At 45.9% G+C, this 24,801-nt stretch overlaps 4 protein-coding genes and 1 long non-coding RNA gene across 5 annotated transcripts; 3 read left to right on the top strand and 2 right to left on the bottom strand.

Annotated features, from left to right (window-relative positions):
- Positions 1–119: 119 nt before the first annotated feature.
- Positions 120–4,181, bottom strand: LOC143894108 (uncharacterized). Its single transcript, XM_077400184.1, has 7 exons — positions 3,045–4,181; positions 2,640–2,927; positions 2,247–2,358; positions 1,826–2,159; positions 1,491–1,696; positions 1,116–1,307; positions 120–394 (listed from the first exon to the last, which is right to left on the bottom strand). Exons 1-7 carry the CDS (start codon positions 3,440–3,442, stop codon positions 140–142), a joined length of 1,785 nt encoding a protein of 594 aa, XP_077256310.1. The 5' UTR covers positions 3,443–4,181; the 3' UTR covers positions 120–139.
- LOC143894110 (uncharacterized) lies at positions 623–1,443 on the top strand. The gene is made up of 2 exons (XR_013255998.1): positions 623–877; positions 999–1,443. It is a non-coding gene; the product is annotated as an uncharacterized LOC143894110 (long non-coding RNA).
- A 39-nt stretch (positions 4,182–4,220) lies between the features above and the next one.
- On the top strand, positions 4,221–15,001 carry LOC143894106 (sushi, von Willebrand factor type A, EGF and pentraxin domain-containing protein 1). Its single transcript, XM_077400182.1, has 31 exons — positions 4,221–4,854; positions 5,002–5,289; positions 5,415–5,670; positions 5,861–6,049; positions 6,243–6,407; positions 6,536–6,934; positions 7,018–7,218; positions 7,339–7,587; positions 7,732–7,980; positions 8,055–8,264; positions 8,331–8,425; positions 8,509–8,833; positions 8,895–9,107; positions 9,209–9,370; positions 9,443–9,739; positions 9,917–10,059; positions 10,131–10,230; positions 10,290–10,503; positions 10,571–10,728; positions 10,867–10,955; positions 11,020–11,129; positions 11,279–11,451; positions 11,525–11,739; positions 11,817–12,024; positions 12,159–12,332; positions 12,450–12,541; positions 12,613–12,749; positions 12,878–13,781; positions 13,964–14,135; positions 14,210–14,398; positions 14,504–15,001. Exons 1-31 carry the CDS (start codon positions 4,561–4,563, stop codon positions 14,680–14,682), a joined length of 6,849 nt encoding a protein of 2,282 aa, XP_077256308.1. The 5' UTR covers positions 4,221–4,560; the 3' UTR covers positions 14,683–15,001.
- Manf (mesencephalic astrocyte-derived neurotrophic factor) lies at positions 14,739–17,299 on the bottom strand. The gene is made up of 5 exons (XM_077400185.1): positions 17,106–17,299; positions 16,522–16,625; positions 16,312–16,436; positions 16,073–16,214; positions 14,739–15,986 (listed from the first exon to the last, which is right to left on the bottom strand). Exons 2-5 carry the CDS (start codon positions 16,604–16,606, stop codon positions 15,808–15,810), a joined length of 531 nt encoding a protein of 176 aa, XP_077256311.1. The 5' UTR covers positions 16,607–16,625; positions 17,106–17,299; the 3' UTR covers positions 14,739–15,807.
- A 218-nt stretch (positions 17,300–17,517) lies between these two features.
- Positions 17,518–24,434, top strand: LOC143894107 (uncharacterized). The gene is made up of 6 exons (XM_077400183.1): positions 17,518–17,754; positions 17,840–18,867; positions 20,123–20,460; positions 22,403–22,778; positions 22,939–23,282; positions 23,441–24,434. The coding sequence occupies exons 2-6, from the start codon at positions 17,845–17,847 to the stop codon at positions 23,694–23,696; spliced, it is 2,337 nt and encodes a 778-aa protein (XP_077256309.1). The 5' UTR covers positions 17,518–17,754; positions 17,840–17,844; the 3' UTR covers positions 23,697–24,434.
- The last annotated feature ends 367 nt before the right edge of the window (positions 24,435–24,801 follow it).

The raw sequence follows: 24,801 nt of genomic DNA, 5'->3' as shown, positions 1-24,801 counted from the left end.
TCTAATTCTAATTAACGAAAACACCCTTTTTAAGTGATCGGGCAGAAATTTCCGGATTCTGATGGTACTTGAATATGGAAGTGTATTAACATAGATTTTTTCTCATTAACAAGATGCCATTAAACAAAGATATAATGATTTATTTGCTTAATCTATAATCGAGCCAAGGTATAAGTTTTTTATAATGTTCAGTTATTAATTTGTCTTGCTCTTCTTCCCTATCGACCTGATTCATGTTATTTGGCCTCGAAGATTCCATCGTGTTTGATCCAACAATATTCTGCGAATCAGTGGAACTCTCAACATTCGGACCTTCCGTAATACTCGCGACAGAAAAGCTTTCGTCCGGCTTCGAGAAACTCTTCGTGTGGTCGTTGACATCAGTAAGATGCTCCTAAAGGTTAAATTTATTTTAACGTTAAATATAAAATGTCAAAATTAAATTGATGCGCTGTTAAAAATGCACGTGAGTGCATTTTTAAAAATATGTAACACTTATTTCTCAAGATACAATATTGTAGTTCACGTAACATGGGTAATAATCGTCGTAATAATTTCAGCCTACCATCCATCGAGCACCGAGTCACGAGGAGCAATTAACGAAGGTCACCGGCGAGGAAAAAGCAAATCCGGAGCAGAGCAAGACTTAACATTGATGCAATCTGGACCACCGAGAGTCTGGAGGACGCCATTCTGCGCCACGAATCGTCGTCGGAAGAGGGACGCGAGGCGAGCATGTATCCTCCGTCCCCCTGGAGGAGGTCACGAACGATGCCGATCATCAAATTTTCTCGACAGAATCGCCAACGGAGTTCGCGACTTATCGGTACAATACTGACAAAACTGAGTCTCGACGAGGGTAGTTCGGACTCGCAAGGTACGCGAAAATATCGGACTTCCGGGAAAGGGGTCTATCCAGCACAACCGGTCGTTCAGGCGATAATGACAATCAACGACCTTGTGTTGTCTTAATTATTCTAACAAATAATTATTCGCAGATAGGAACACGACACCGGAAAACACCGAGAGTTTCGGCGATGACGTATGACTAATTATGAATAGTGGACAAAAATTTATAGGATGGATTTATAAAACGAATGCGTGTTGATGATTACCGTAGAGTTATTGTAAGTATCGTTAAAAGTTTCGTTTCGGTCAATGATATCGCTGTATTCGTAGTTCCTCCAATACTCCGCCACTTCGCCGTACAATCCTGGGCTTTCATCTTTGTCGAACGTATAATTCTGATTAACATCTGTTTCCGTTGGTCTCCATTCTTCGGAGCCCTCTACGCTAGAATCGGCGCCCTTAAAATTCACGTTAAATTTTAATATCAATTATCTAAAATCTAAGAATAATCAAAAAAATTAATTCTTTTCTCGACTGTCACGATAGACATGATAGAAAAATCTCCCAATTAAAGCGCGCGTAACTAAGACACAATGGATCAAAATTAAATTAAAGGAAACGCGATAGGTGTCAATTAATACCCGCCACGAATCCGTCGGTGATGCGACGTCGACCTCAGAATCGAGATGTCCATGAAGGTCAGGATCGCCGACCGTGAGGATCAGGTGCGAGTGCTTCTTCGTCTCCTCGCCGTTTTTATGTACGTGTGGCGCGTACAGAATTATGCGTAACGGTAAAAATACGTCATCCCCGAAATTCTCGGTGTTTTCCGATGTCGTGTTCCTATCTGCAAACAACGATTTGCCCGAATAATTAAGACAATTAACACAAGGTTGTCGATCGCCATTATCGCCTGAACTATCGTATCATTGTGCTGGATAAATCCCTTTTTCGAAAATCCGATATTTTCGTGTACCTTCCAAGTCCGAACCACCCTCGTCGAATCGAGACTCAGTTTTGTCAGTATTGTACCGATAAGTCGCGGACTCCGTTGGCGATTCTATCGAGACAATTGGACGATCGGTATCGTTCGTGACCCCCTCGAGGGGGATGGAGGATGCAGTGCTCGCCTCGCGCCCCTCTTCCGACGACGATTCGTGGCGCAGAATGGCGTCCTCCAGACTCTCGGTGGTCCAGATTGCATCAATGTTAGCGTCGGTCTTACTCTGCTCCGAATTTGCTTTTTCCTCGCCGGTGACCTTCGTTAATTGCTCCTCGTGACTCGGTGCTCGATGGATGGTAGGCTGAAACTATTCCGACGATTATTACCCATGTTACGTGAACTACAATATTGTATCTGGAGAAATAAATGTTATATATATAAAAAATTCACTCACGTCACATCCGCCGCACGGGTCCTCCTCGTACGTGGACAGTATAGCCCCTTTCACGTAAGGAAAGAACAGGATACTCCACGGCATCATCACGTCGTATGTCAACTTCCCGCATCTAAAATCATGTCAATTGGTTTTTAATGCTGGTCGACACCGGGGTCCATCTACAGTAATCAACTGGAGAACCGTCTGATATATCTATTTCGGTATCTCACTAATGTTATTAAATTGTCTACAAGGACGCGCTTATTTCTTCTCACAGATAGATCCGAGAAAGCTACGGTGCGAGAATCAATCTTTGCGCGTGTTCCAAGTAAATATATAATATAATATAATGCATGACATTAATAGACTCGTCGGTTTCTATCAGATCGCTCTCTTTTCTCTTTTTCTCACCGATCGATGGTGATCACTTGGTCCCTCGACGCGCCGAACCTTTCCCACAAACGAGACTGCGGATCGTCTTGCAGGTAGACGATCCCCGATTCGTTACTCTTGAGAAGGTCATTGTTTACGAGGCTTATCATATCGAAGCTGTGCTTCGCTTCAATCTGCCGCCACACCTCAATCTCGAGATCGTCCTCGCTCCTCTCGTTCTCCATCGAGTCGGATGGCGGGGTTATCACGAAGAACCGTATGTCCGGGAAGCCGGACTTCCGCAAACGCAAGCTCAGCAGCTCCAGCCTGTGGGCTCAATTAACGGAGAAATAAAAATATAAAGAATTGAAAGAGAGGAAAGGAAGGAGAAGAAGCGGTGGATGATCTTCTCTTCGATGCGTCGCGATCTTATAGCGAGCTTACATGACCGCCTGTCGGAAGCTGTAATGCCAGGCCGTGTCCAGGAAGGCCAGCACGCTCACATAGCCGAGATGCTCCTTCCATGCGTCGACGAAACGACACTGCTCCAAGTACCGATCCCCTCGGCGCTCCCACGCGCCAGATAGGTCCCACGACTGATCATCGTCGCTCGATGAACTCGATCGGAGGACGCGCGAGAAAAAACCATACTTCGCTTCCACGAAACTCACGAAGAAGAGCGCGACCACGAATAACGCGATCTTCGCTGAGGCTAACATGGCACACCACTGATCGCGATGCCTTTTTTTAACGGGCCATCGTTCGGTTCCTCGATACGGGAATATGCTGGCTCGGGTTCGGGGTTCAGCCGGACCGCGCCGACCGAACGGAAAGTGATTCATCTGAACGCGATAAAGGAGGAATACACTTAAAATACTTTGGTATCGCGGGTCCCCAACGGCGGGGGCCGGGGGCGATAGTAACGAGATAATATACGTGTTTCGACGGGAAGACGACGCAGATTATCGTGGCATTTACGTACAGTATAACGCGCACGCACGTGTACGCGTGTGACATGTATACGCATCGGCGCGCGCGACGAGCCGAGAGATTGACCCGGAATTGACCCGGAATCGCGTCGACGCGATACACATACGGGTCGCGCGGAAACTGCGGTCCGTTTTTCTGGCGCCGCGTGCCGTGAAACATCCCTTCCATATACGCGACACGAAAACCCTCGTACATATAAATAATCTTTTTACGCTGGTGAAAAAGGGAGATAACGATGAGCGCGCCGCGCGCGCGGGAGAAACGCATGGCACGGCACGTGTCGCTGATGGAGATATATGATGCTGAGGGAACTCTCCGCGAAGCGATTTCCAATCCGTCGACGCGGTCGTCTGACGGTCAACGCGAATTAACGTTAATAGGAATTGACGTCTGGATCTATTCGCAGCCTGTGGCGGGCGAGTACAATCGGATCGAGGGAGGCCGATCGGGCAGCCGCCAGCCGCGTGGACCACTCACAGACACGCGCGCGCGTCAAGGAACTCGATGGAACAGAGGCCCCCTTGTATTCGCGTCGAAGACGTTATGCTCTTTTACAGCCGGCGATTTTTCGCCGCTCTCAGTAACGTCCTCGTTTCTATTCGACTGACCCGCGAGTCTCCACAAGTCTCCATCCGTGTTTTCGCGATCTTGAATCCCCTGATGGTTCTCGAGAGAGCCGGAGTACCGGAGTAGTTCCCGCGACGCTGATTCCATCCGGTTTTCTTCGTGGTTGCGACGATGATTGCAAAAGCGATGTCCGACGGTCCTTGAAACGGTAGAATCTTGAATTAGACGCGTACAAGGTTCTTCCTCTTCTTCTCTCCTCTCTGTCGAAGAACGGGAAGAAGATGTGTTCTCCAATCGCCTCCGATCTGTAAATAGACGCAATAATATAAAGCAAGAACTTTAACGCTCGTCTTTAAATGCGAGATATCGCTGGGTATCATTTGTGTGATCGTGAAACATAACAATGGGATTCTCAAGAGTTTTACCGCTGATAGTTGGAGTGCTTTCTTTATTTTCGATTATCGCCGAGCGCGTCGACGACGTCGACGGAGAATCGAACGGCGATCTGGATATCGGTATTGGCGATAACAATGTCTCGTCGACCTTCCTGGGCCGGAATTCCAACCAGACGAACGGGGATCAGCGTTACTGGTACGAGCATCTGGACGACGCCGACAGGATGCTGAAGAGTAAAGCGGACATCCTGTCGCGCCTTTTCAAGATGCACATAGACCAATTGCGAAATAAAACCGATCAGGTAGATATACCAAGATATAAGACACAGATCTAACATATTTTTTCCTTTTTTTTTGCTCTTAACGAAACTTATTATAACACGAAGCTTAAGAAAAGTAGAGAGATAGATGTTTCGATTAATCCGAGCGCACCGACGATTCGGTACCAGGTGGAAATGGTGTTCCTGGTGGACGCGTCCGGCTCGGTCGGCGCGGAGAACTTTCGCAGCGAGCTGAATTTCGTGACGAAGCTGCTGTCGGACTTTACGGTGGACGCGACGGCCGCGCGGATCGCCCTGGTCACCTTCGGCGGTCGGGGCAACGTGTACCGCAACGTCGATCAGATCTCCAGACACGGGCCCAACGATCACAAGTGTTACTTGCTGAACAAGCAGTTCAGCAATATCACCTACAGCGGCGGGGGAACTTACACGCGCGGCGCGCTTCTCGAAGCGCTAGTAAGTATCACCGATTCCGTTCGCCAATGTCGCGATAGTGAGATGATAACGCGTCGTCTTTTTTAACGAAAATCGATTGAAGCTCGATAAATCACGTATAACCGGCCGTTTCCGCCGTTTGCAAGGCGATCCTAGAGAAAGGTCGCGAAACGGCGAGCAAGGTGGTGTTCCTGATAACCGACGGCTTCAGCAACGGCGGAGACCCGCGACCCGCGGCCGACCTGTTGAAGAACACGGGAGCGACCGTGTTCACCTTCGGTATACGCACGGGGAACGTGGAAGAGCTGCACGACATCGCCAGCCATCCCGGATACACGCACGGTTACTTCCTCGACAGCTTCGCGGAGTTCGAGGCCTTGGCGCGTCGTGCCCTGCATCGCGGTGCGTCTCTTCCCATTGAATAAAGCTATGTTGCACGTCGAGTTTTTTAAGTGTTCCGTATATACACGCAAAGTCTAAATTCTGCAATTTAGAGAATACGCGGATTGCTGGGTTGAAGCTGAGTGTAAGAATTGCGAGGCGTTAAATTCGTGCGATAAGAGGAATCGGTTTTAAGTGATAAATTTTGCAGACTTGAAGACTGGGCAATACGTGGCCCTGACTCTGCCGACCGATTGCAACGGCCTTTGCTCGCATAGCACGGTAAACCAAACCTGCTGCGACGACTTGGCGACCTGCACCTGTGGTACCGCAACTGGCCATTACGCCTGCATCTGCCCACCCGGCTATTTCGGTTCCGGCCTCAGAGGCTCTTGTCAACGTAGGTTGAAACGCGTCTTGACCTGCCGATCATTGACACACCTGATTCATAGATATTACGTCTTTTTTCTATATTATTTTCTATATTATTTTTTTCATGTTATTTCTATATTATTTTTTATATTTTCGTATATTTATAATTCGGATAATATACATTTTATTCCGGAAGTTCTCTCTTTGCGTGCCCGCGACAGCTTGCCCAAACGGGACGTACGCTTCGGGAAATACCTCCGGGGATTCCACCGCCGCGTGTGTACCCTGTCCAGATGCGAATCACGTCGTCGTCAAGGTACCCACGACTTCGGTGGTCGACTGCGTGTGCGCCTCCGGATTCATCACGGACGGTCACAAGTGCGAGGGTAATTTACACGCGCATTCATAACAAACCTAGAATCGTTATTTAATTGGATAGGTACCAAGGCTCCTCGCGCGATTGTTAGCACAAATGCGAATTATTCGCAAGATGAGGTGGATATACATTTTTCAGCTATAACGTGCCCGAAGCTGAGAATTCCGGAAAACGGGTATCTGGTGAAGGCGAGCGCCTGCAGCAACGTGGTGCACGCGGCGTGCGGCGTAAGATGCAGGATCGGCTTCCACCTCACGGGCGACAGCATCCGGCTTTGCGGCAAGAACGGCACTTGGTCCGGCAACGAGCCGCAGTGCTTGCTGAAGACATGTCCGGCTTTACGCGCGCCCATGCACGGCCGCGTGAAATGCGAACACGACGAGGACTATCAGCACCAGTTCGAGGAGAACTCCACCGTGTATCCGATCGACACGCGCTGCCAATTCCGCTGCGACGTCGGCTATCAGCTTCGCGGCAGCAAAGTGCGCAACTGTCTGCCGTTGTCCCGTTGGGACGGTTTGAAAGTCACGTGCAAAGGTAAAGAAAAAAAGGACGATATTTTCAACATCCTGTAAGTACTTATCGGGGGATTAACAGAAACGCTGTGTCTCTTACGGTAGCTGTGAAATGCGAGCCTTTGCCGCAAATCGCGAACGGCGACGTCACCCCGGAGATGTGCACCGGCCCGGCGAAGGTACCCTTCGCTACCAATTGCACAATCGTCTGCGACGAGGGCTTTGTCCTGGAAGGACCCACCAGCAGATCATGCACCGGACGCACGGGGATCTGGTCCCAGCGTCATAGCGTCAATCGTTGCGTGGGTTAATATCGAAATCGAGTCTTTTTGCCACGAGAAACATGATTAGATTTAAGCCTCGACCGAATTGCTTATAAATTAAATTAGTTAAAGGCGCGATACATACTTTGAACGCAATGTACAGACAAGACACCGCCCTCCATGGAGTGTCCGGCTGAGATTGTCGAGGAGACCGCGAAGGGACAGAGCTACGCGTACGTGAACTGGACGGTACCCGTGGTGACCGACAATGCGGACGAGTCGCCCATCCTGTGGACGAAACCTCACGTTGTCCTGCCCTGGAAGGCGAATATCGGCACGCGCGTCGTCGTGTACGTCGCGCAGGACGCGAGCGGCAACAAGGCCAGATGCAAATTCAAGATCAAAGTTTTCGGTAAGTCGCAGGCAATGTAGTACCAACGAAGCCTGCAGTATCTAAGATCTGATGTGAGAAACCCGTCGAAAGGACGATTGGTTAACAATTAACATGTCGAGAAGAATATGAGAGAAATGAATATTTTTTTCAATTTCTTCGCAGACAGAGAACCACCGACAATCGAGAATTGTGTCGATCCACCGACGTTCTATACCGATCTCGACAGCGGTCTCGCGAACGTGACGTGGGACGAGCCGGTTTTCTACGACAATTCGAGGATTTCCGTGAACGTCAATCAGAGTCATCAACCTGGAAAGGATCTCTTCCCGGTCGGCCGCACGAAGGTCTTCTATAACGCGACGGATAAGTACGGCAATCGGGCAAGCTGCGTGTTGAACATTACTGTAGAAGGTGCATGTTTCTTCATTAACGGCTGTATTTAACAACATGTGCCTATAACAATTGGTACTGTGTGATTTTCCCAGACGTGTGTAAAAGTCTGAGGGCACCGGTGAACGGTCGGCTAAACTGTTCTTCGTCAGGCGATCGCGAGACGCGATGCGTCGTAGCTTGCGAGGATGGCTACGACTTTGCTATCGAGCCGAAGAACCTCGATATCGTTAACGACGAGTTGCTGTTGAGATGTAACTTGAGCGGTCACGCGTGGGAAAATAATCATCTGCTGGAATGTTCAGGTATTTATGCGCCAAGTTTATCGAAGGTCGTCAATCATTTGGCATTTTATCTCTTCTGTCGACTAGAAACACAAACGCCAAAGACAGTATCTCAGGAGGGAAACGTGATATTGCAAAGCAATGGGAGCGAGTTATGCGACAATCAAACGGTTCTTCGCGAAGTGAGCGTTTATATTTAACGTATAATAATACTAATTTGTTGAAGTAGGTGTATAATATTTTCATATAATATTATTCCTTCTAGTTGAGCGAGCACGTTGCTAATGACTTGAAATTGAAACTGCTGGGAATGTGCGACAATGACATCGAGTGTAATCTAATCAGCTTCGATCCTAAGTGCGAAGACGATCTTTCGTCGTCGAAGAATTTCGAGGATAATCTGATAAGAAGACGAAGATTCCAGCCCGAGTACGAACAAGTTCGGTCCACCGATATCTCCAGAAATACCGAAACGATGATGTTCGAGAAATTGACACGCGCAGCTAGATTGAGCCCCGACTCGAACAAAAATAATACCAGATCTAACAAGCGGAAAAGAGATAGGATAGAGATCAAGTTCAAGTTTATAGGTAAGAGAGGAATCTCCCGTCCGTGAAATATGTCAGATAACGCGCAAAAAATCTCCTTTAGGTAAAATAATCGAGGAGAACTTTGAGAATCCTAAACGGGGAGTGCAGAAGCTGAGAGAGAGGATCGACGCGATGGCACAGATGGGAAAGCTGGACTTGCTGGACAATAGAACCAACCAGGAGATCGCGAGGCTCGCTCTGAATCTGCATCTCGTGTTCAAGGAGCCACAGGACCTTTGTGATCCCGGAAGTGTGCTGAAAAGACATAGTTGCGGTGAGCGCGAAAGAAGACGGAAACATGCATTTTTGATTATACAAAGATCTACCCGTGTATTTTACAAATATATTCCAATTCCAATATTTCTTTCTTTTTAGTGAAATGTCCCGCGGGCACTTTCTACAATTCATCTACCAGGACCTGTCAGCCATGTTCTTACGGCCAGTACCAGAATGAGACCGCTTCGTTGACGTGCGTGCCTTGTCCAGAGTATACCTTCACGAAGAGGATGCACGCGAAATCCTTGAATAATTGCATTCGTAAGATTTTCAAGCAAGGTGGAAACACCAGACTCGACATCGCGTAATGCATTTCCCTTTCTTCCCCTGCAGCCGTATGCCGTCCAGGATATTACTCTCGGCGCAAACGCTACCACGGATTGCGTGTGGGCATGGAACCTTGTTTCATGTGCGACATCGGGTTTTATCAGCCAAATTACGGACAGAGTCAGTGCTTGCCGTGTCCATCGAGCGCGACGACGGAAAGACGCGGCTCCACGGACGTCAATGACTGCCTGCCGATCCGCGACGAGGAAATCGACGACTGTCGAACGGATCCGTGTGTAAATGGTGGCCAATGCCTACGAGATGAAAGCGGCTACGTTTGCGAGTGTCGCGAATATTATGTGGGTAGGTTGCGCAGTTACTTAGTCACAATCTTTTTTGGTTCTCTCTTTCTCCTAAATTTTATTAATGTTAATAAATTAATTAAATTTAATTGAATTAATAATTTATAATCTCTTTTTTATTTTGTCCTATATAAAATAAAATTAATCTGCATTTTCGCTATACGATTTATTCTTTCAGGATCGAGATGTGAGGGTTTTAAGGATCCGTGCGGCTCCTCGCCGTGCTTGAATGAGGGAGTGTGCGAGACGCAGCAGCATCCCGATAACTCCGTAACATATGAGTGCGCGTGTAAAAGCAGTTACACAGGCGCTAATTGCGAGGTAAGAACGCAAATCAGACACTCGAAGCGATAAAATCCGGATTAAAAAAATCAGCAAATGAATTCTCGCAGATCTACGTGGACGAGTGTGGCACCAATCCTTGCCAGAACGGTGGAAGATGCGTGAGCACCGAAAGTGATTTCGCTTGCGAGTGCAGGGATGGATTCGAAGGTATTGTTTCTCATTAATAACGCTTACGGCGAGTCTTTTCACCTGTACGTGTCGTTCAGGTCAATTCTGCGAGGTTCCGATGGATCATTGCGAGTTCACGCCCTGCGAGGAGGGATCCGCGTGCCGTACCGTGAACGGTACTTGGCAGTGCCTCTGCAAACCAGGTTTCCTGGGCCGACACTGCAACCTGCTACCCTGCGACTGGCTGCCGTGCCACGCGAACGCGATTTGCGTCAATCTCCAGAAGGAGAACGCAACGCGGAGAAGTTACAGGTAGGTAGTTCGCGTAATTTCACGCCGTGAAACGTGAGATCTGAGGCTCGATGTACGATCGGTCCAGGTGCGATTGTCCCGACGGATACACGGGGGAGGACTGCGCGACCAAGATCGACCGCTGCGAGAGCTCGCCTTGTCTGAACAACGGACGCTGCATCAGCCACGTGCACGATTATGTCTGCGAATGCCCGGTTCCCTTCACGGGACACGACTGCGAAACCGGCAAGTTGAAACTTCAACTCTGGAATATTTTATTTGTTAATTTCTTCTTTTTGAAGCTGTTTTAGTCTCTTCTTTAGATAATAACTTAAAATAGATAATGCAGGGAATATTTATTAAGGACTGTTTTGACGGTCGCAGAACTGTCGTCCGACTACGTGATGCACTTCACTAAGTCCGGCACGACAGATTACGTGGCCGTCAAAGGACCCGCGAGGGATCTCCTTCAGGTAAATCGAAGAAAAATTCGGGAGAATCATAATGAACACGTTTTACCGAATTTATCAATTGCAGCTGTCCGTTTGCCTGTGGTTACAATCGATGGACACTTTTAATTACGGTACCGTATTGTCGTACGCCACGACGTTTCACGACAACGCCTTCACGCTGACAGACTATAACGGGTAATTATACTCGTGGAAATTCTCGGTGAAAAATTCATCAGTATAGTTCTATTTGCGAAAATAGAACTATATAATAGCGAAAATAGAACGCGAATGCCAACACGCGTTCAAACTCGCGATTAATTCTCCCGAATTAATTGTCGTTGCAGATTGGTTTTGTACGTTAACGGAGAGAAGGTCGTCACCGACGTCAAGATCAACGATGGTAACTGGCACTTCCTGTGCGTCACTTGGGAGAGCGAGCGCGGTTCCTGGCGCGTGTCCGTCGATGGAATCCTCAAAGACAACGGCGTCGGTCTGGCCCAGGGAACCGTCCTGCGAGGTAACAACGCACTTAATCGAGAATTATCTCCGCCTAAAGCAAATCATGGAATTCCGGATATTAACCCGTTCAGCCAACGGATCCTTCGTCATCGGACAGGAACAGGATCGCATGGGCGGCGGTTTCTCCGAATCGGAGGCATTTCTAGGGATGCTCGGCTTGCTGGACATGTGGGACGTTTTTCTGGACGACAGTGACGTGACGAAACTGTGGAACACTTGCGAGAAGTATCACGGAAACCTCATGGCCTGGGCGCAGATGCAGCAGTACATTCAGGGTGACGTTGCTGTAATTATGCGTTAATTGTCAAGCTACAAAGTCCTCTTCTCTCTTTTGGGTTTAACGACGAAATCTCACCTTTTCAGATCTTAGCCAGCCCATTTTGTCGCGATTGCCCTTTGCCCGTGGTGCCCTTCAAAGGTAACATTAAAGTGAGCGAGGATCTGTCCGAGGTAACGTACTACTGCGACAACGGATACATGATTCGGTTCGGTGGCGAGGAACATCGATCCCTCGGGAGGAAGTGCCTCAAGCACGGCCAATGGGAGGGATACGATACGCCGATCTGCACGAGTAAGTTCCGGTCCCCTCCCGTGATCGTTTTACAATGCAAAGAAGAAGGGCAGAATGGCATTGTTCTTCAATCATTAATTGGAATAGATTTGATTTGACCGCGAGGCTAAAGATTCTGGTTTCTGTGTTTGGAGAAATAAAATGCGGCTTCCCGGGTTACTTTCCACGTGGACGTATTCACGGAGACTCGTATTCGTTCGAGGACGAGATACACTATTCCTGCGCCGAGGGCTACGAGCTTCGCGGAAACCCCCATCGCATCTGTAATTCCGACGGCAGGTGGATCGGGCTGCCTCCGCTCTGCATAGGTAACGGTCGTACCGGAGTTAAGATATTGAGAGCTTCGCCGTTAAGCGTGAGAATAAAAATGCGGCTAATATAATTCGAGATTCAACCTTAATGACTAAATTTGCGTCTTTCGACAGGGACGACGTGTAAGAATCTGCTTGCCCCGGAAAATGGAGATATAGAATACATATTAGAGGAGAACGAGAGAGACGATGTCACGATAATACAGGTACTTGAAGATGGAAACGTCGCGACGTTGAAACGCCCTACATTTTCGAGCGGATTGTTCAATTATTTCAGGCTGGACAGCAGCTGGAGTTCAAGTGCAATCCCGGGTACCGTTTAACAGGAGAGAGGTACTTGACCTGTCTGGAGACTGGCGTCTGGGATCACAAGAGGCCGTCTTGCACGCCCTACGGATGCCCTCCGCCAAGACAGTGCGTTCTTTAAACATACTTTGACTCACTAACGATATTTTATTGAATAAAATTACAAATTTGTTCAAAAAGTGCAATAGTTTGGTTTAACGGACATTTGAGAACTGTTTAACATTCTGTGAGCGTAGAATAGAGCACGGCTACATCGTCCCTCCGAATTCCGACCGGATCCCCGTTCGTGATCCCGAGGGAAACATGATCGACGACCCCTCCGAAAGAACGTATCGCTACGGCGACATCGTAGGATTTTTCTGCCATCGCGGCTACAAGTTTCGCGGAAATCACAATCTGCTGACGGAATTCAAGCTACAGTGTTCTGTAAACGGCACCTGGACGGGCTTCGTCCCTGATTGCATCTCGCGCACGTGTCCCTGGCCGAATCGCGTGGCAAATGCGAGAATCTTCCTCAGGAAAGACAACAACATTACGGTCGAAATTCCGATAGAAGGAGATGACGCCACGTTGGAGCCTGATCGAATAGAGCTGAGGAGAAACGAGAGCGACGCGGCGAATGGGATCTCCCTGGAAACGTTCGTCTCCGGCGTGGAAATCATCGTCGCCTGTGATCTGGGATACGAACTAATCGGTGACCGGGTCAGAACGTGTATCGAGGAAGAGAGATGGTCCTCGACTTTCGCTTCCTGCGAACCGCGTAATTGTTCTGTCGCGGATCATCCGATTTTTAAATTTTTCAAGAGATTAGAGAACGAAACCGCCTTGGAGAACAGCTACGCAGATGCAGCATTGCTCGAGAAATGGTACAACAAGGAAAACGTTACGCGCGCATACAAAGACTTCGAGATCCTCGCCGAGGGAAGCAGTTACGGGCGACGAATAGTCTTAACATGTCGAAATGGCGTGCAGATGAACCTGCACAGATTGATCGCCAACGAGACGATCTCGAATATAACATGGGTGTGCAACGAGATTGCAGAATGGGAAGTTTCGAATTTATCGCTGAAAGAGTCTATACTCGAACAGCTGTTGAACAACTCGACAGATATTTGCGATAGATCATGCACGCTTCCGCAAGTAAGTTTTCTTGAAAATGTCAACGGGTAATGTCAATAGGAAGAAATAAAATTAACGAGGTGTCGCAAGACTATGAAAAATAATAAAAGAAAGAGAAATATATATATACGATCTTTTCTTCGCGCAATATTTTAAAGTTTGACATATTCATATTTCCAGAATAAAATTACAATTAATTTCAGGTTCCAGAGTTTGGATATATCGATGACAGCAACAACACCGATGACGCGAACGATCGCAGAGCGCTCGACAGTGTTGTGGTTTTCAAATGCCGTCATGGATACATTCTCGAGGGTGATGAACGATCTGTTTGTTTATCGAACGCCAGATGGTCCGCTTTACCTTCCTGCAAACGTATGTTCCTGCTCTTTAAATTGTTTACGAAAGCTCTCAGGTTCATCTAAGTTGAAAATGTTGAACGTTTCTAGCTGTGGCATGCGGAAACCCGCCGGTTCTCGCTAACGCGGTACTGAAGAATGACGTCAGCGGAACTCGGAATTACACTTTCGGCAATATGATCTCTTATCAATGCGTTCCGGGTTATCATGTGTTCGGACAAGCGAGTCTGAGATGTTTGGGAAGCGGAAAGTGGTCCAGATTGAACGGCAGATGTTCGAGTGCGTATCCATTATTATATAAAAAAGAAGCTGCAGATCTGTCGATCTTGTCATTGGACGAATTAAAATCTACCTGAATCTCACTATGATCACTATCACTTGCAGAAATATCGTGTGGCAAACCACAGGTCCAGCAAGGAATCGCGCTCTACGGCCGTTCCTACTTGTTTCAAGATCAATTGACATACGTGTGTCCTGACGGTAAAAAGCGGGGACTGATTACGTGTCAAGCCGATGGGAAGTGGAGCGAGTTGCCGAAGTGTGACGGAAGTAGGAGTATGTAATTCAGGGTGGCCACGAGGGATTTAATACAACGCCTCGTAAAGAGGGAAACGACATCTCCACTTTTGTAACAACACACATGCTTTTTTATTTTTATTTTTTCCTGACCTCTCGTATCAAGGCTCACGAATGTAATATAGAAAACGTAATTACGCAGTCTTATCACGAAATAAATAATTCAGTTTGGAATTTCCGGAGTGGTACATTATGCGATATGCGGTAATACCTTATCTACAATGAGTTACGCGCGATTTATCGTAATTGTTAATTTTAGGATATTGTACTTCGAATACACATTTTTATCATCTCTTTTTTTTGTTTCATTTTACTGAAAAAGTTGGTGTATATCGATACAAATAATTCTTATCTCAAAAATTGGCATTGTTAAGCCTGCACGTCCAAGTAAGACGGTTCATCGATACTGGCCATGAGAGATACTCCATAAGTTTAATTGTACATTTTGTTTGTGCATAACGGATAATGAAAAAGAAATCTAATTTCGTAATAATGTACAACGGTGTTGTGGATAAAGTACCTCTTACACATATCTTTCGACACCATACAACGCGTTTTGGTACGAAGTATCGTTTTCGGTCATATCACACAAACATATTTGCGTATTACTACACTACCTGAGGAAGAGCAATGAAGTAAATACTGTGTGAAAATAATTTCTCGTATATAAACGCTGTATATATTAATTTACACCTAAAGTTGATGTCATAAAAATGGAGCACCTTCGATAAAATAGATTCATTATTAGCATGGCTGCCTCAGGGAGAAAATCAGGTTACTAACATGTCCCTCGGAATTACTGAGATATAAAAACGCGTTGCGATTAAAAACAAAATTTCCATTGCCCATTATCATTTGTCTCATGCTAATTTTCGCTTTACGGTAATTTCTACACCATTCAATAGAAACTAAATATCTTAGTTTAAGAGACTGTCGTTGGACAGTTTGTTCAAAAGAAAAAATTTTTCAGAACAAAGCTGTATACGCGAATCGTACGTAGACACGGATAAATACATATCCTGTAAATGCTGTAAACAATTCCTGCGTAGGTTAAGGAAACAGAAATTTTAGCCATCCTAACGTAATTGCTTGTCTAAATTGAGAACATTCCTTCAAAGCTCCGATTTCGAGCTACCGCTAAAGTACTTGGGTTTGAGCTCCTCAATTCGTTTGATAAAGTCTGTCTTCTCTATACAACCTTCGCACGTCTCTTCCCAATCATTCAAGATCTTCTTCAAGTCGCGTACTTTCAGCTTCTTCAGATTTACCGTATTGAGATCGATTTGTTTCTCTGAAACAAAAATATCAATTTCGCATGGGACGGTCGACTTTGTATCCGCAATAAGAATGACGACAGCGCGCGAATGTTATGCATACCGAATCTCAAATCGCATATTTGAGCATCTCTCTTTTTTAATTTCTCGCATATCTTATCCGCGGGCATAGACCATGACAGTGGTTTACTGAGCTCGCCTAAGATACCGGTGGCAGATTCTTCTAACCCACCTAAATAATAGCACTGGAAGCATAAGCAAAAAATAATTGCAATTATTTTAAATAAATAATCGAGGGAATTAATGTCTACATTAATTTAGTCTCCACAAGTTTATACTTACAAATCTATTTTCTTTTGATTTAGTGCCTTTACAGTATTCTCGAAACTTTGCTTCGATCTTCTTGGGGTCACTTTTAACGTCTGCCGATAGTGTCTGACTGAACTTGTCCACAACGGCGACGCATACTGTAAAATAGTACAAGAATAAGGAACCGCATAAAATTCTGCGTTAACTTAAATATAAAGATAAACATCTCAGGGAGATTCTTACCTTCGCAATCACCTTCTTTCAACGCCGTAACGGAGCACACGATTCCGAGGAATACGGAAAGTACCAGCGACACTGACGTATTCATCCTTCCGTTCTATTGTGTTCTGTTAACAATAACATTATTAAATCACTAAAATGCGCTTATAAATAAATATTAACGTACTCGATTATCACCCTACCGTACAAAGTTTCGACAACGCGTTAAACAATTTATCTCTCACAAAAGGGGGACGAGAGAAAGCCGACTAGAGCGACTCTTTCGCCACGTCACTTCGCAACGTTACAAATTCTCGTCACTAAGGGTGACTTAAATTAATCGAAGCTTGATCGAAGTCGCCCCGATCCAACGAAATCACGGCGTTCTGTTACGTCCCAAAACCAAAAGACACTACAGAGGAAGACGTTCCAAGGTTACTCCAATCCTCGCGAGAGTCCTACTCGCAATTTCGCGGTCGCCGAAAACGCGAGGGTGACGACGGAGAGGTTCGCGAGATCGTCAACGGGGGAAAAAAACGCGGAATGTCGAAATGTTGACGCGTACGTGCCTCCGGTGGGGCTAGGTTACCTTCGCGCGAGCCACATACCGTTGCGATCGGACTGAAAATCGACGATGTTCCCCCGATGCGAGGCCTCCGTCGTTCGGCAGCTGGGTGACGCGCGGCGACTTTAATTCATCCACACGCACGATTGCTCCGTGAATTGTTCAGCGACACGCTCGCCTCCGCGCCTCGCGACTCGCGACACGTTGGATTCTGTCAAAAACCCGGAATCCCAGCTGGCGCGCGCGGATTGGTTGTGACGTCGGCGTCGTCGAGGGTCGCGTGGTTCGTGCACCGCGCCGCACTTTCTGCACTCGGAGTGAAACGGCCCCGGCGAACGACCGACGACCGGGCCGGTTGGAAGAAAGAGACGAGCGATACGGAAAGTTCAGCTGCGACGAACGGGAACCGTTGCGGAACAGCGGCTCTGTTTACCTTGCGATCGCCATGTTGGCCATGTCTACTCCGAAAGGGTTCCGCGAATATTTGCACCGAGGAAAACACAGTTATCACTGGGCAAGTGGGACACGAAGGAGGAGCGACCTTCCTCGCGGCTCCCGTGAGAGATTAATGATGAAAAGTGACGGATTACCGTTCCAACGAGCCGGTTACTCGTCGTCACGCGGATGAACCGATCGTAAGCCGTCCGGCTAACCTCTCAGGTTAATCACGGGATCACGGAGAAGCAACCGAGGTAATATTCGCTGTTAAAGATCGAATCTATTTATATATGTTTATACATATTTGATAACGGGAGACGCGTGTCACGCGTGTTGCAGGCGGGATGGCGCCTCGTAGGGAGGCGAGGCCTAACCTCAATGCCGGTAGGTCCTCGAGGAGGGGCAACAAGGGCTGGCTGGAGAATTACCTGGACTGGCGGCAGCTCGTCGCCTTCCTTACCGACCCGAGAAAGATACCGTTAACGGCGAAGCTGTTAATCTACTTGGAGATCGTTCTGAACGTGCTGGTCATCTACATCGTGCCGTACACCGAGATCGACTGGCGAGCCTACATGCAGGAAGTCGGGGGATTCCTGAACGGCACGACGGACTACTCGAAGCTGCGGGGCGACACCGGGCCGCTGGTTTACCCCGCCGGTTTCGTCTACGTTTTCTCCGGTCTTTACCTTATAACTTCGCGCGGGGCCAATATAAGGATAGCGCAGTACTTCTTCGCGGCGTTGTACGTGATCACGCTGACGCTGGTCTTCCGGATTTACGCGCGAACCAAGAAAGTGCCGCCCTACGTCATCATCTTGATGTGCTGCACCTCCTACAGAATACATTCGATATTCGTTCTGAGGCTCTTCAACGATTCGGTGGCGATGGTGCTGCTGTACGCGTCTATCAATGCGTTTCTGGACAGCCGCTGGTACTTGGGTAGCGCGCTGTACAGCCTCGCCGTGTCCATCAAGATGAACATCCTGCTGTTTGCACCGGCGCTTCTCGTCGCTTACCTGTGCACGCTGGGAACGCTCAAAACACTGCTACATCTGTCTATCTGCGCGTTAATACAGCTGATTCTTGGTCTTCCGTTCTTGCTGGAGAACCCTGTCGCTTATATAAAGGGCGCTTTTAACTTGGGCAGAGTCTTCGAGTTCAAGTGGACCGTAAACTGGAGGTTCCTCCCCGAAGAGGTATTCGTTCATCCGTACCTGCACGTTTCTCTGTTGCTTCTGCACATGCTGACGCTGCTGTATTGCGCGCCCGTTTGGATCACCTACGTGAAGTCGTACGCGAAATTGAAGTACGTGGGGAAGGAATTGAAGCCTCAGCTTCGCAAGAAGGAGAAGGTGGACATGTCTACCGTAAGTCAGCTGTTCGTCTATCCCCTTTTCGCCGCGAACTTCATCGGCATTATGTTCAGCAGATCATTGCATTATCAGTTTTACGTATGGTACTACCATACGTTACCGTACCTCGCGTGGTGCACCGACTACGAGACCGTCCTTAAGCTGACCGTATTGGGTGTGATAGAACTATGTTGGAACACGTATCCGAGCACGGTGTTCAGCAGTGCGGCGTTGCATCTATGCCATATAATTCTGTTGTACGGCGTCCTAAAAAATAGATCGAAAGATAAGTGAAAGATGCGTCACGTATGTATGACGCATTTCTATCTCTCAATCGTATTCCTGTGTATAATCTATGTATTAAATACATAGGGTAACGTATCTTTCTATCCGATGTTACTTAACGTTCGTCTCCCAATACATATGAGATGTTTTTGTGCCCACCTCACGTTTTACATAGGACTGTTCAAGACTGTATTTAGAAACACGCGATTATGTATGTAAAATATACCCTTTTGTATATGAACGGAATAAATTGTGGAGAAGCGTGTTACATCTTGTTTTCGAACGCGTTCTCGGCGTCACCTCCACTCTATTCTCCGAAATTTTTTTAGAAACATCGTACATCATTTACGCGAAACAAACAAGACTCGGAGATGACGTTATTTATCTTTTTTTTTTTTTTTACACAGGTATTTCGCCTGTAAAGATGGTATTTGCAAGTAAAATTAGACCTCAGTGTCTGGAACTTTTTTCCTAATTAATAAAATCGAACTTGAATTTACATGCCATCCATCAGTGGATTACATGTTTGCGCAATTATATTCTTGTACGAGTAAGCTCTACTCCTTGATTGAAATTGTAGCTTTGAAATGAATGCAATAAAAAATTTTATTTAATATTTAATATTGCACGCGCAGCAGTTGCTGATTATATTTGCGCGGACGTCCATCTGCAGTTAACATAACGTTACACAAATACGAGAACCTGAAGCACAACTCCGAAAGTCCGAAGCACAAGTCCGAAGACTTCTGCGAAATTCGGGACAGGTAATATTTATTCAAAACAAATGTCGGTCGATTATTTCATCGAGAAAAGTGTATCGTTTTTCCCATCAGGCTATGCATGAAACATCATTCTCATTCCGGGAGAAAACGCGGAGGCGACTTATTATTTATTCAAGTAGCACGCCCAGGTGTTTTTCCTCGAATATTATCTGCGCCTATAAAAAAAACCGGAGTGTATCATGGCCATCGATATTATCGCACAGATCGAAGAAATCGTGTGGAGTCTGCGGAAGGAGGCCGCGAGCGGAAGTGTGTCAAAGAGAGAATCGTCTTCTCTCTTCATCAGCGTCGGGTCCTCCCCACCGCCGTTTTCCTTCAGAACGGCGAATCTTTTGCTCGGCCACGTGGACACCGCTACCTTCCTCCGGCGGGGTGGGACGTTCCTGGCGAGCCAGTGGGAACTGGTTCCAGCCCTGACATCGCGTGCGTGCGTGCATCCGCGCGCCCGCGCGTTCCCGAGCGTCGCTGATAGCCCGATTCCGAACAAAAGCATCGATCGCGACCGCTTTCGCAACGCAGTACAACGCCGGCAGTCATCAAAGTAGGTAGCCGGAATCGTCGCCCTTCCGCAAGTGGTAACCTTGGCATTTTCGTCTCTCAAGCGGTCCTGGCTCGTTCACCGTTAAGTCGTCGACCTGTCACGCGCGACCTTGTCCTTCGTAATTTTTATGAGATATCGCTACATATATGTCTAACGTGTCAGTCGTTATCGAGCAGTCTTGCCGCGCGTACATTTGTTGACGTTTAATCCCCGAGACGAGAGTGCAGACCGCGGTGCATCCCCGGTGAAGAAACGGAGTTTACTATTCATCGTTGGATGATTGGGAGAACCGGAAAAGGAGTCGATTTTTAGTAAAGGTCGAGTTCAGGTGAGAAAGTGAGAAAGTGTTCCGGGACGATCGCCTCGCGCATTGGAGTATAAAAACACGTTGGAGAAAGCTGCATCTCGATGAAATTCTGGGGAGGTTTATGATGAATTTCTGCGGATCTGCCCGTTGTGTTAATTACATTTTTCAATGTGCGAGAATGATCCTTTAAAGTTAATTAAAAAACTTTTAAGTATCTATTTTTAAAAACAGAAAAGCCAATGAGACAATTTTAATTCATTCAACCTTCAATTAACGCGAGTAGATCGTGTCGGAGAATGCTGTTATTTATATATTTCTCCCTGACAAACAACACTGAGAAAAAAATGTTGATTAAAATTTTCAGCCAATTATAATTTTTTTTAATTAAAATATTTATGTATTTATAAATTAAATACGACATATTTTAAATCTAACACGACGTAATTTGACTCAAATACTTAAATATTTCAATTAAAAAAATTATAATCGGTTGAAAATTTTAGTCAACTTAACAACATTTTTTTCTTAGTGTAAGAATGCGCGTGTGTCAAATTGTTTCCTTTCGAAACACGAGTTACCTAAGTAATGTAATAATATTATCGCTGTGCGCCGTGATAAGAAAATTTTGACGATCGGACTCGGTCGAACTTTGCCCCTGTACGCGATGGTTCGATTTTTCTATGACGGTGACTTAACGTAATTGGTTGCCAATATAATTATGTTGATTTTTGCATTGTATGGTAACGAATCAATGCCTTCTACATTTGTGCTTATCATCCAGTATTCACACGATGAAGCACCTGCGACTCTATGTATGACTGATATATGAAAGAATCTTGCAACTTAAAAAACTAAAAATGTAATGAAAGAAAGATGAGGAACGTTGAATGCTCCTTTTGCACAAATGCGTATAAAAGTATCTATAATGCGAGGAGCATGCAACGTAAAAAAATAAAGATACTACTAGAAGAAAAATGAGAAACGTTGAACATTCGTCTTGCACGAATGCGCATAGAAGAATCACATGCTTCTCTGTAAGTGATTCGAGAATCGGAATATCAATTACATAAGCGAGTTTATCTATCGCCTGACGAGAAATAAATTGCGTAAGGAAATGAAGTCTAAGTAGAAAAACAGTCAAAGATTGATACGAGTGATTCAAAAACTAATGCATGATTTGATGAGTAATGCAAAGATAAAAGTCACAAGTTAAAGTTAAAGATTAAAATCCAAGTAGGTGGACATGAGCAACAGGTTTTTTTTTCCAAAGCAAGGCAAAAAATGTCGCGTGATAACGAAAGCGTATGTCGCGGTTGATAATACGACGCGAGATCATTAAAGCCAAATCAGCAGGGACTGGCAGGTATACTTGTTGATATCGTCCGACAATCACGCCGGGCGTGATGATAATTTACTTAAATTTAAATAAAGCTTAACTGGAATAATTAAATGTTCACGCAAGTGATTTTTTTTTAAATCGTTGTTTTGAGAAACACAGATAGTTAGATGTCACGCTTCGCGATTGTTTGGCCGCGATGAAATTAATCAATTATAAACAAATTCTAAAGGTCGATCGCGCGTGACTGATGCGTGACTGTCCACTGACACGCACGTGCTGTTGCTTGAATTTTGTAGAATGGCGCTGGTCTGGTTGGAGAAGATGTTTCTCGTGATAGTAGCGTTCATCAGTTTGAGGCTCATCCTAAAGGTCGGGATTCTAGTGTGGAAGAAATTGATCGCCTCGAGCCTCGGATTTGGTATTGACTTCCGAACGCAAGGAAAATGGGCGGTGGTAACCGGCGCGACGGATGGCCTTGGCAAAGCATTCGCCGATGTACTTGCCGAGCAGGGTATGGACATTGTCTTGGTCTCGCGATCCTTGTCCAAGCTGAAGGACACAGCTGCCGAGATCGAGCGGAAGTATCGCGTGGAGACTCGCGTCGTGGAAGCTGATTTAACCGAAGGCCAGGTTGTTTACGCTGAAATCGGAAAAGTGACGCAGGACTTGGAGGTAACACATCTTATATAACTCATGGTAAATCTCGATCACATTGATAGAAACATTCCTCAAATAAGACGAAGAGAAAACTGGTTTTTTTTTTTTTTAAAGAAATGTAAAAAGATAAAAAATTTTATCTCTTTAAAAATAACCAGGATATATTTTCCAACAGGTTGGCGTACTTGTCAACAATGCCGGTGCAAGCTACGACCATCCCGAGATGTTCACGAAAGTGTCGGAGGAAGTCATCGCAAGAATACTGCAGCTGAACGTGGCTGGGGTGACCGGAGTCGCGAGAGCGGTGCTGCCCGGCATGATGCAGCGGGGGAAAGGGGTGCTCATCAACGTGAGTTCAATGGCCGCGGCTATCCCGAGCCCATATCTGGCCGTTTACGCCGCCAGTAAAGCGTACATCGACAAGCTCAGCGCCGATCTGGCTACAGAAGCCGCACCGAGAGGCGTCACCGTCCAGTGCGTTCTACCCGGTCCGGTCGCCACAAAGATGTCCAAGATCAAGTGAGAGTCTCTTACATAACGGACTGATTCCAAGGAAGCTGTAAAATAATTTTATCTCTATTATATTTTTCAATGCTTACAGAATTTGAAACTCTTCTGACTCGCTCAATTTTCGCTGTCCAATCGTACTCAATATTTTTGTCCTTTTTTTTCCTTAGGAGAGCAACGTGGATGGCGCCTACTCCGGAGACGTTCGTCAAAGCGACGTTGAAAACGGTCGGCATCGAGTCACGGACAACCGGTTATCCACCGCATTGCTTGATCAGCGGCTTCGTGGACGCGCTGCGCTACATGAGCGAAACGGGAGCGGTATGGCTAGTGACGAAGACGATTCTCAACATAAGGGGACGAGCTCTTCGCAAGAAAACGAAAAGTCCGGTAGACTCTTTGCAAGAGGACGTTCTCTCTAATTGAGAGATCGCGCGTTTTTGTAACGTCGTTTCCTTGTTAATCAATTAACGAATACACAGTAAAAAATTTTATGTCAATGAAAGTCCACTCTAAATTTTGTGTTAAAATAACTCATTCATCGTGTTAATTTTTACATTTAGAAATGTTACATCGACATTTTTTAGTCGATATAACATTTCTAAATGTAAAAAATAACGATGAATGAGTTATTTTAACACAAAATTTAGAGTGGACTTTCATTGACATAAAATTTTTTACAGTGTAAGTTAATGTAATGCGGCGGCTGCGGCGCCCTGTTTCGTCAGTCGCCCTCGAATTATTCTTATTTCGCTACTGCTTTGCATTTATTTAAATTTCCATCGACAGCTTTTTACATATCAAAATATCTCTTTTTAAAAGACGGATGGTTTCGCACACACACCACAATTTTTTGTTCCCTGCTATCCAAGACAAGGCAACAAGCTTATAACACCGATTACAATGAAAGAAGGAAAGATAAAAAATAAAAACGACCCATCTTCGTTAACGCGTATTGTTTAGATTGGAGTTCAATAGTGTTTTTTTTTTGTTAAAGTTTTTGCAGGTCTGTTATAAACGGACAGAAAGGACATTCGTCTTTTATATAAGAACTGATGATAACGATATTCTTGAGTTCGACGCTATAGTCTTTGAGAGAACACCTCGATATATTTTGTACATTGTACCTACAGTAATTGCGATAATAAAATTAATTATACATGACCGACACGTTTCCAATTGACGTAACGCGCGCCGTGAAATTAAACAGAAAGCACAATTGCGGATATAAAAAAAAAGCTTTCAGTCGTATACAATATTGTAAGAAAACATGAAGAGATATGAAGAGACATGCAAATCTTTGACAAGATTATAGCAAGAATCATCGAATCGTTCGCTAAACGGTTCCGAATGTCCCAAATCTCTCTGCTAAATAATTTCTCCTAAATTTCTCAAATCTCTCTCTAAAATCTTCGAAATCTCTCCTGAAACTACGGTTCGTAATGTAATAAAATAATGTCCGCTATAGGCAAGGTGTGAAAATTATCGAGTGTTCACGAGCGTTTAAGATCTATCTGTCTTCTTGGGTTTG

Source organism: Temnothorax americanus, unplaced genomic scaffold, assembly GCF_048541705.1.
Source record: "Temnothorax americanus isolate GAGA-0224 unplaced genomic scaffold, ASM4854170v1 Scaffold13, whole genome shotgun sequence".
Taxonomy (NCBI): Eukaryota; Metazoa; Arthropoda; class Insecta; order Hymenoptera; family Formicidae; genus Temnothorax; species Temnothorax americanus.
The sequence above is the reverse complement of the archived record's forward strand: the minus strand, read 5'-3'. Positions and strand labels throughout refer to the sequence as shown.

What these genes read in the sequence shown, in the direction of transcription:
- LOC143894108 (XM_077400184.1), bottom strand. Translation starts at nt 3,442, where the DNA reads ATGAATCACTTTCCGTTCGGTCGGCGCGGTCCGGCTGAACCCCGAACC. An exon ending in AGCTTCCGACAGGCGGTCAT is followed by an intron (nt 2,928 to 3,044) that starts GTAAGCTCGCTA and finishes TTGAGCCCACAG; the next exon opens with GCTGGAGCTGCTGAGCTTGC. An exon ending in GGGTGGTTCGGACTTGGAAG is followed by an intron (nt 1,697 to 1,825) that starts GTACACGAAAAT and finishes CGTTGTTTGCAG; the next exon opens with ATAGGAACACGACATCGGAA.
- LOC143894106 (XM_077400182.1), top strand. Translation starts at nt 4,561, where the DNA reads ATGGGATTCTCAAGAGTTTTACCGCTGATAGTTGGAGTGCTTTCTTTA. An exon ending in TCATCTGCTGGAATGTTCAG is followed by an intron (nt 8,265 to 8,330) that starts GTATTTATGCGC and finishes TCTGTCGACTAG; the next exon opens with AAACACAAACGCCAAAGACA. An exon ending in GCTGCCTCCGCTCTGCATAG is followed by an intron (nt 12,333 to 12,449) that starts GTAACGGTCGTA and finishes GTCTTTCGACAG; the next exon opens with GGACGACGTGTAAGAATCTG.
- Manf (XM_077400185.1), bottom strand. Translation starts at nt 16,606, where the DNA reads ATGAATACGTCAGTGTCGCTGGTACTTTCCGTATTCCTCGGAATCGTG. An exon ending in GAAAGAAGGTGATTGCGAAG is followed by an intron (nt 16,437 to 16,521) that starts GTAAGAATCTCC and finishes ACTATTTTACAG; the next exon opens with TATGCGTCGCCGTTGTGGAC. An exon ending in AATATGCGATTTGAGATTCG is followed by an intron (nt 15,987 to 16,072) that starts GTATGCATAACA and finishes TTTTTGTTTCAG; the next exon opens with AGAAACAAATCGATCTCAAT.
- LOC143894107 (XM_077400183.1), top strand. Translation starts at nt 17,845, where the DNA reads ATGGCGCCTCGTAGGGAGGCGAGGCCTAACCTCAATGCCGGTAGGTCC. An exon ending in AGAAGGTGGACATGTCTACC is followed by an intron (nt 18,868 to 20,122) that starts GTAAGTCAGCTG and finishes ATTATCGCACAG; the next exon opens with ATCGAAGAAATCGTGTGGAG. An exon ending in ACAAAGATGTCCAAGATCAA is followed by an intron (nt 23,283 to 23,440) that starts GTGAGAGTCTCT and finishes TTTTTTCCTTAG; the next exon opens with GAGAGCAACGTGGATGGCGC.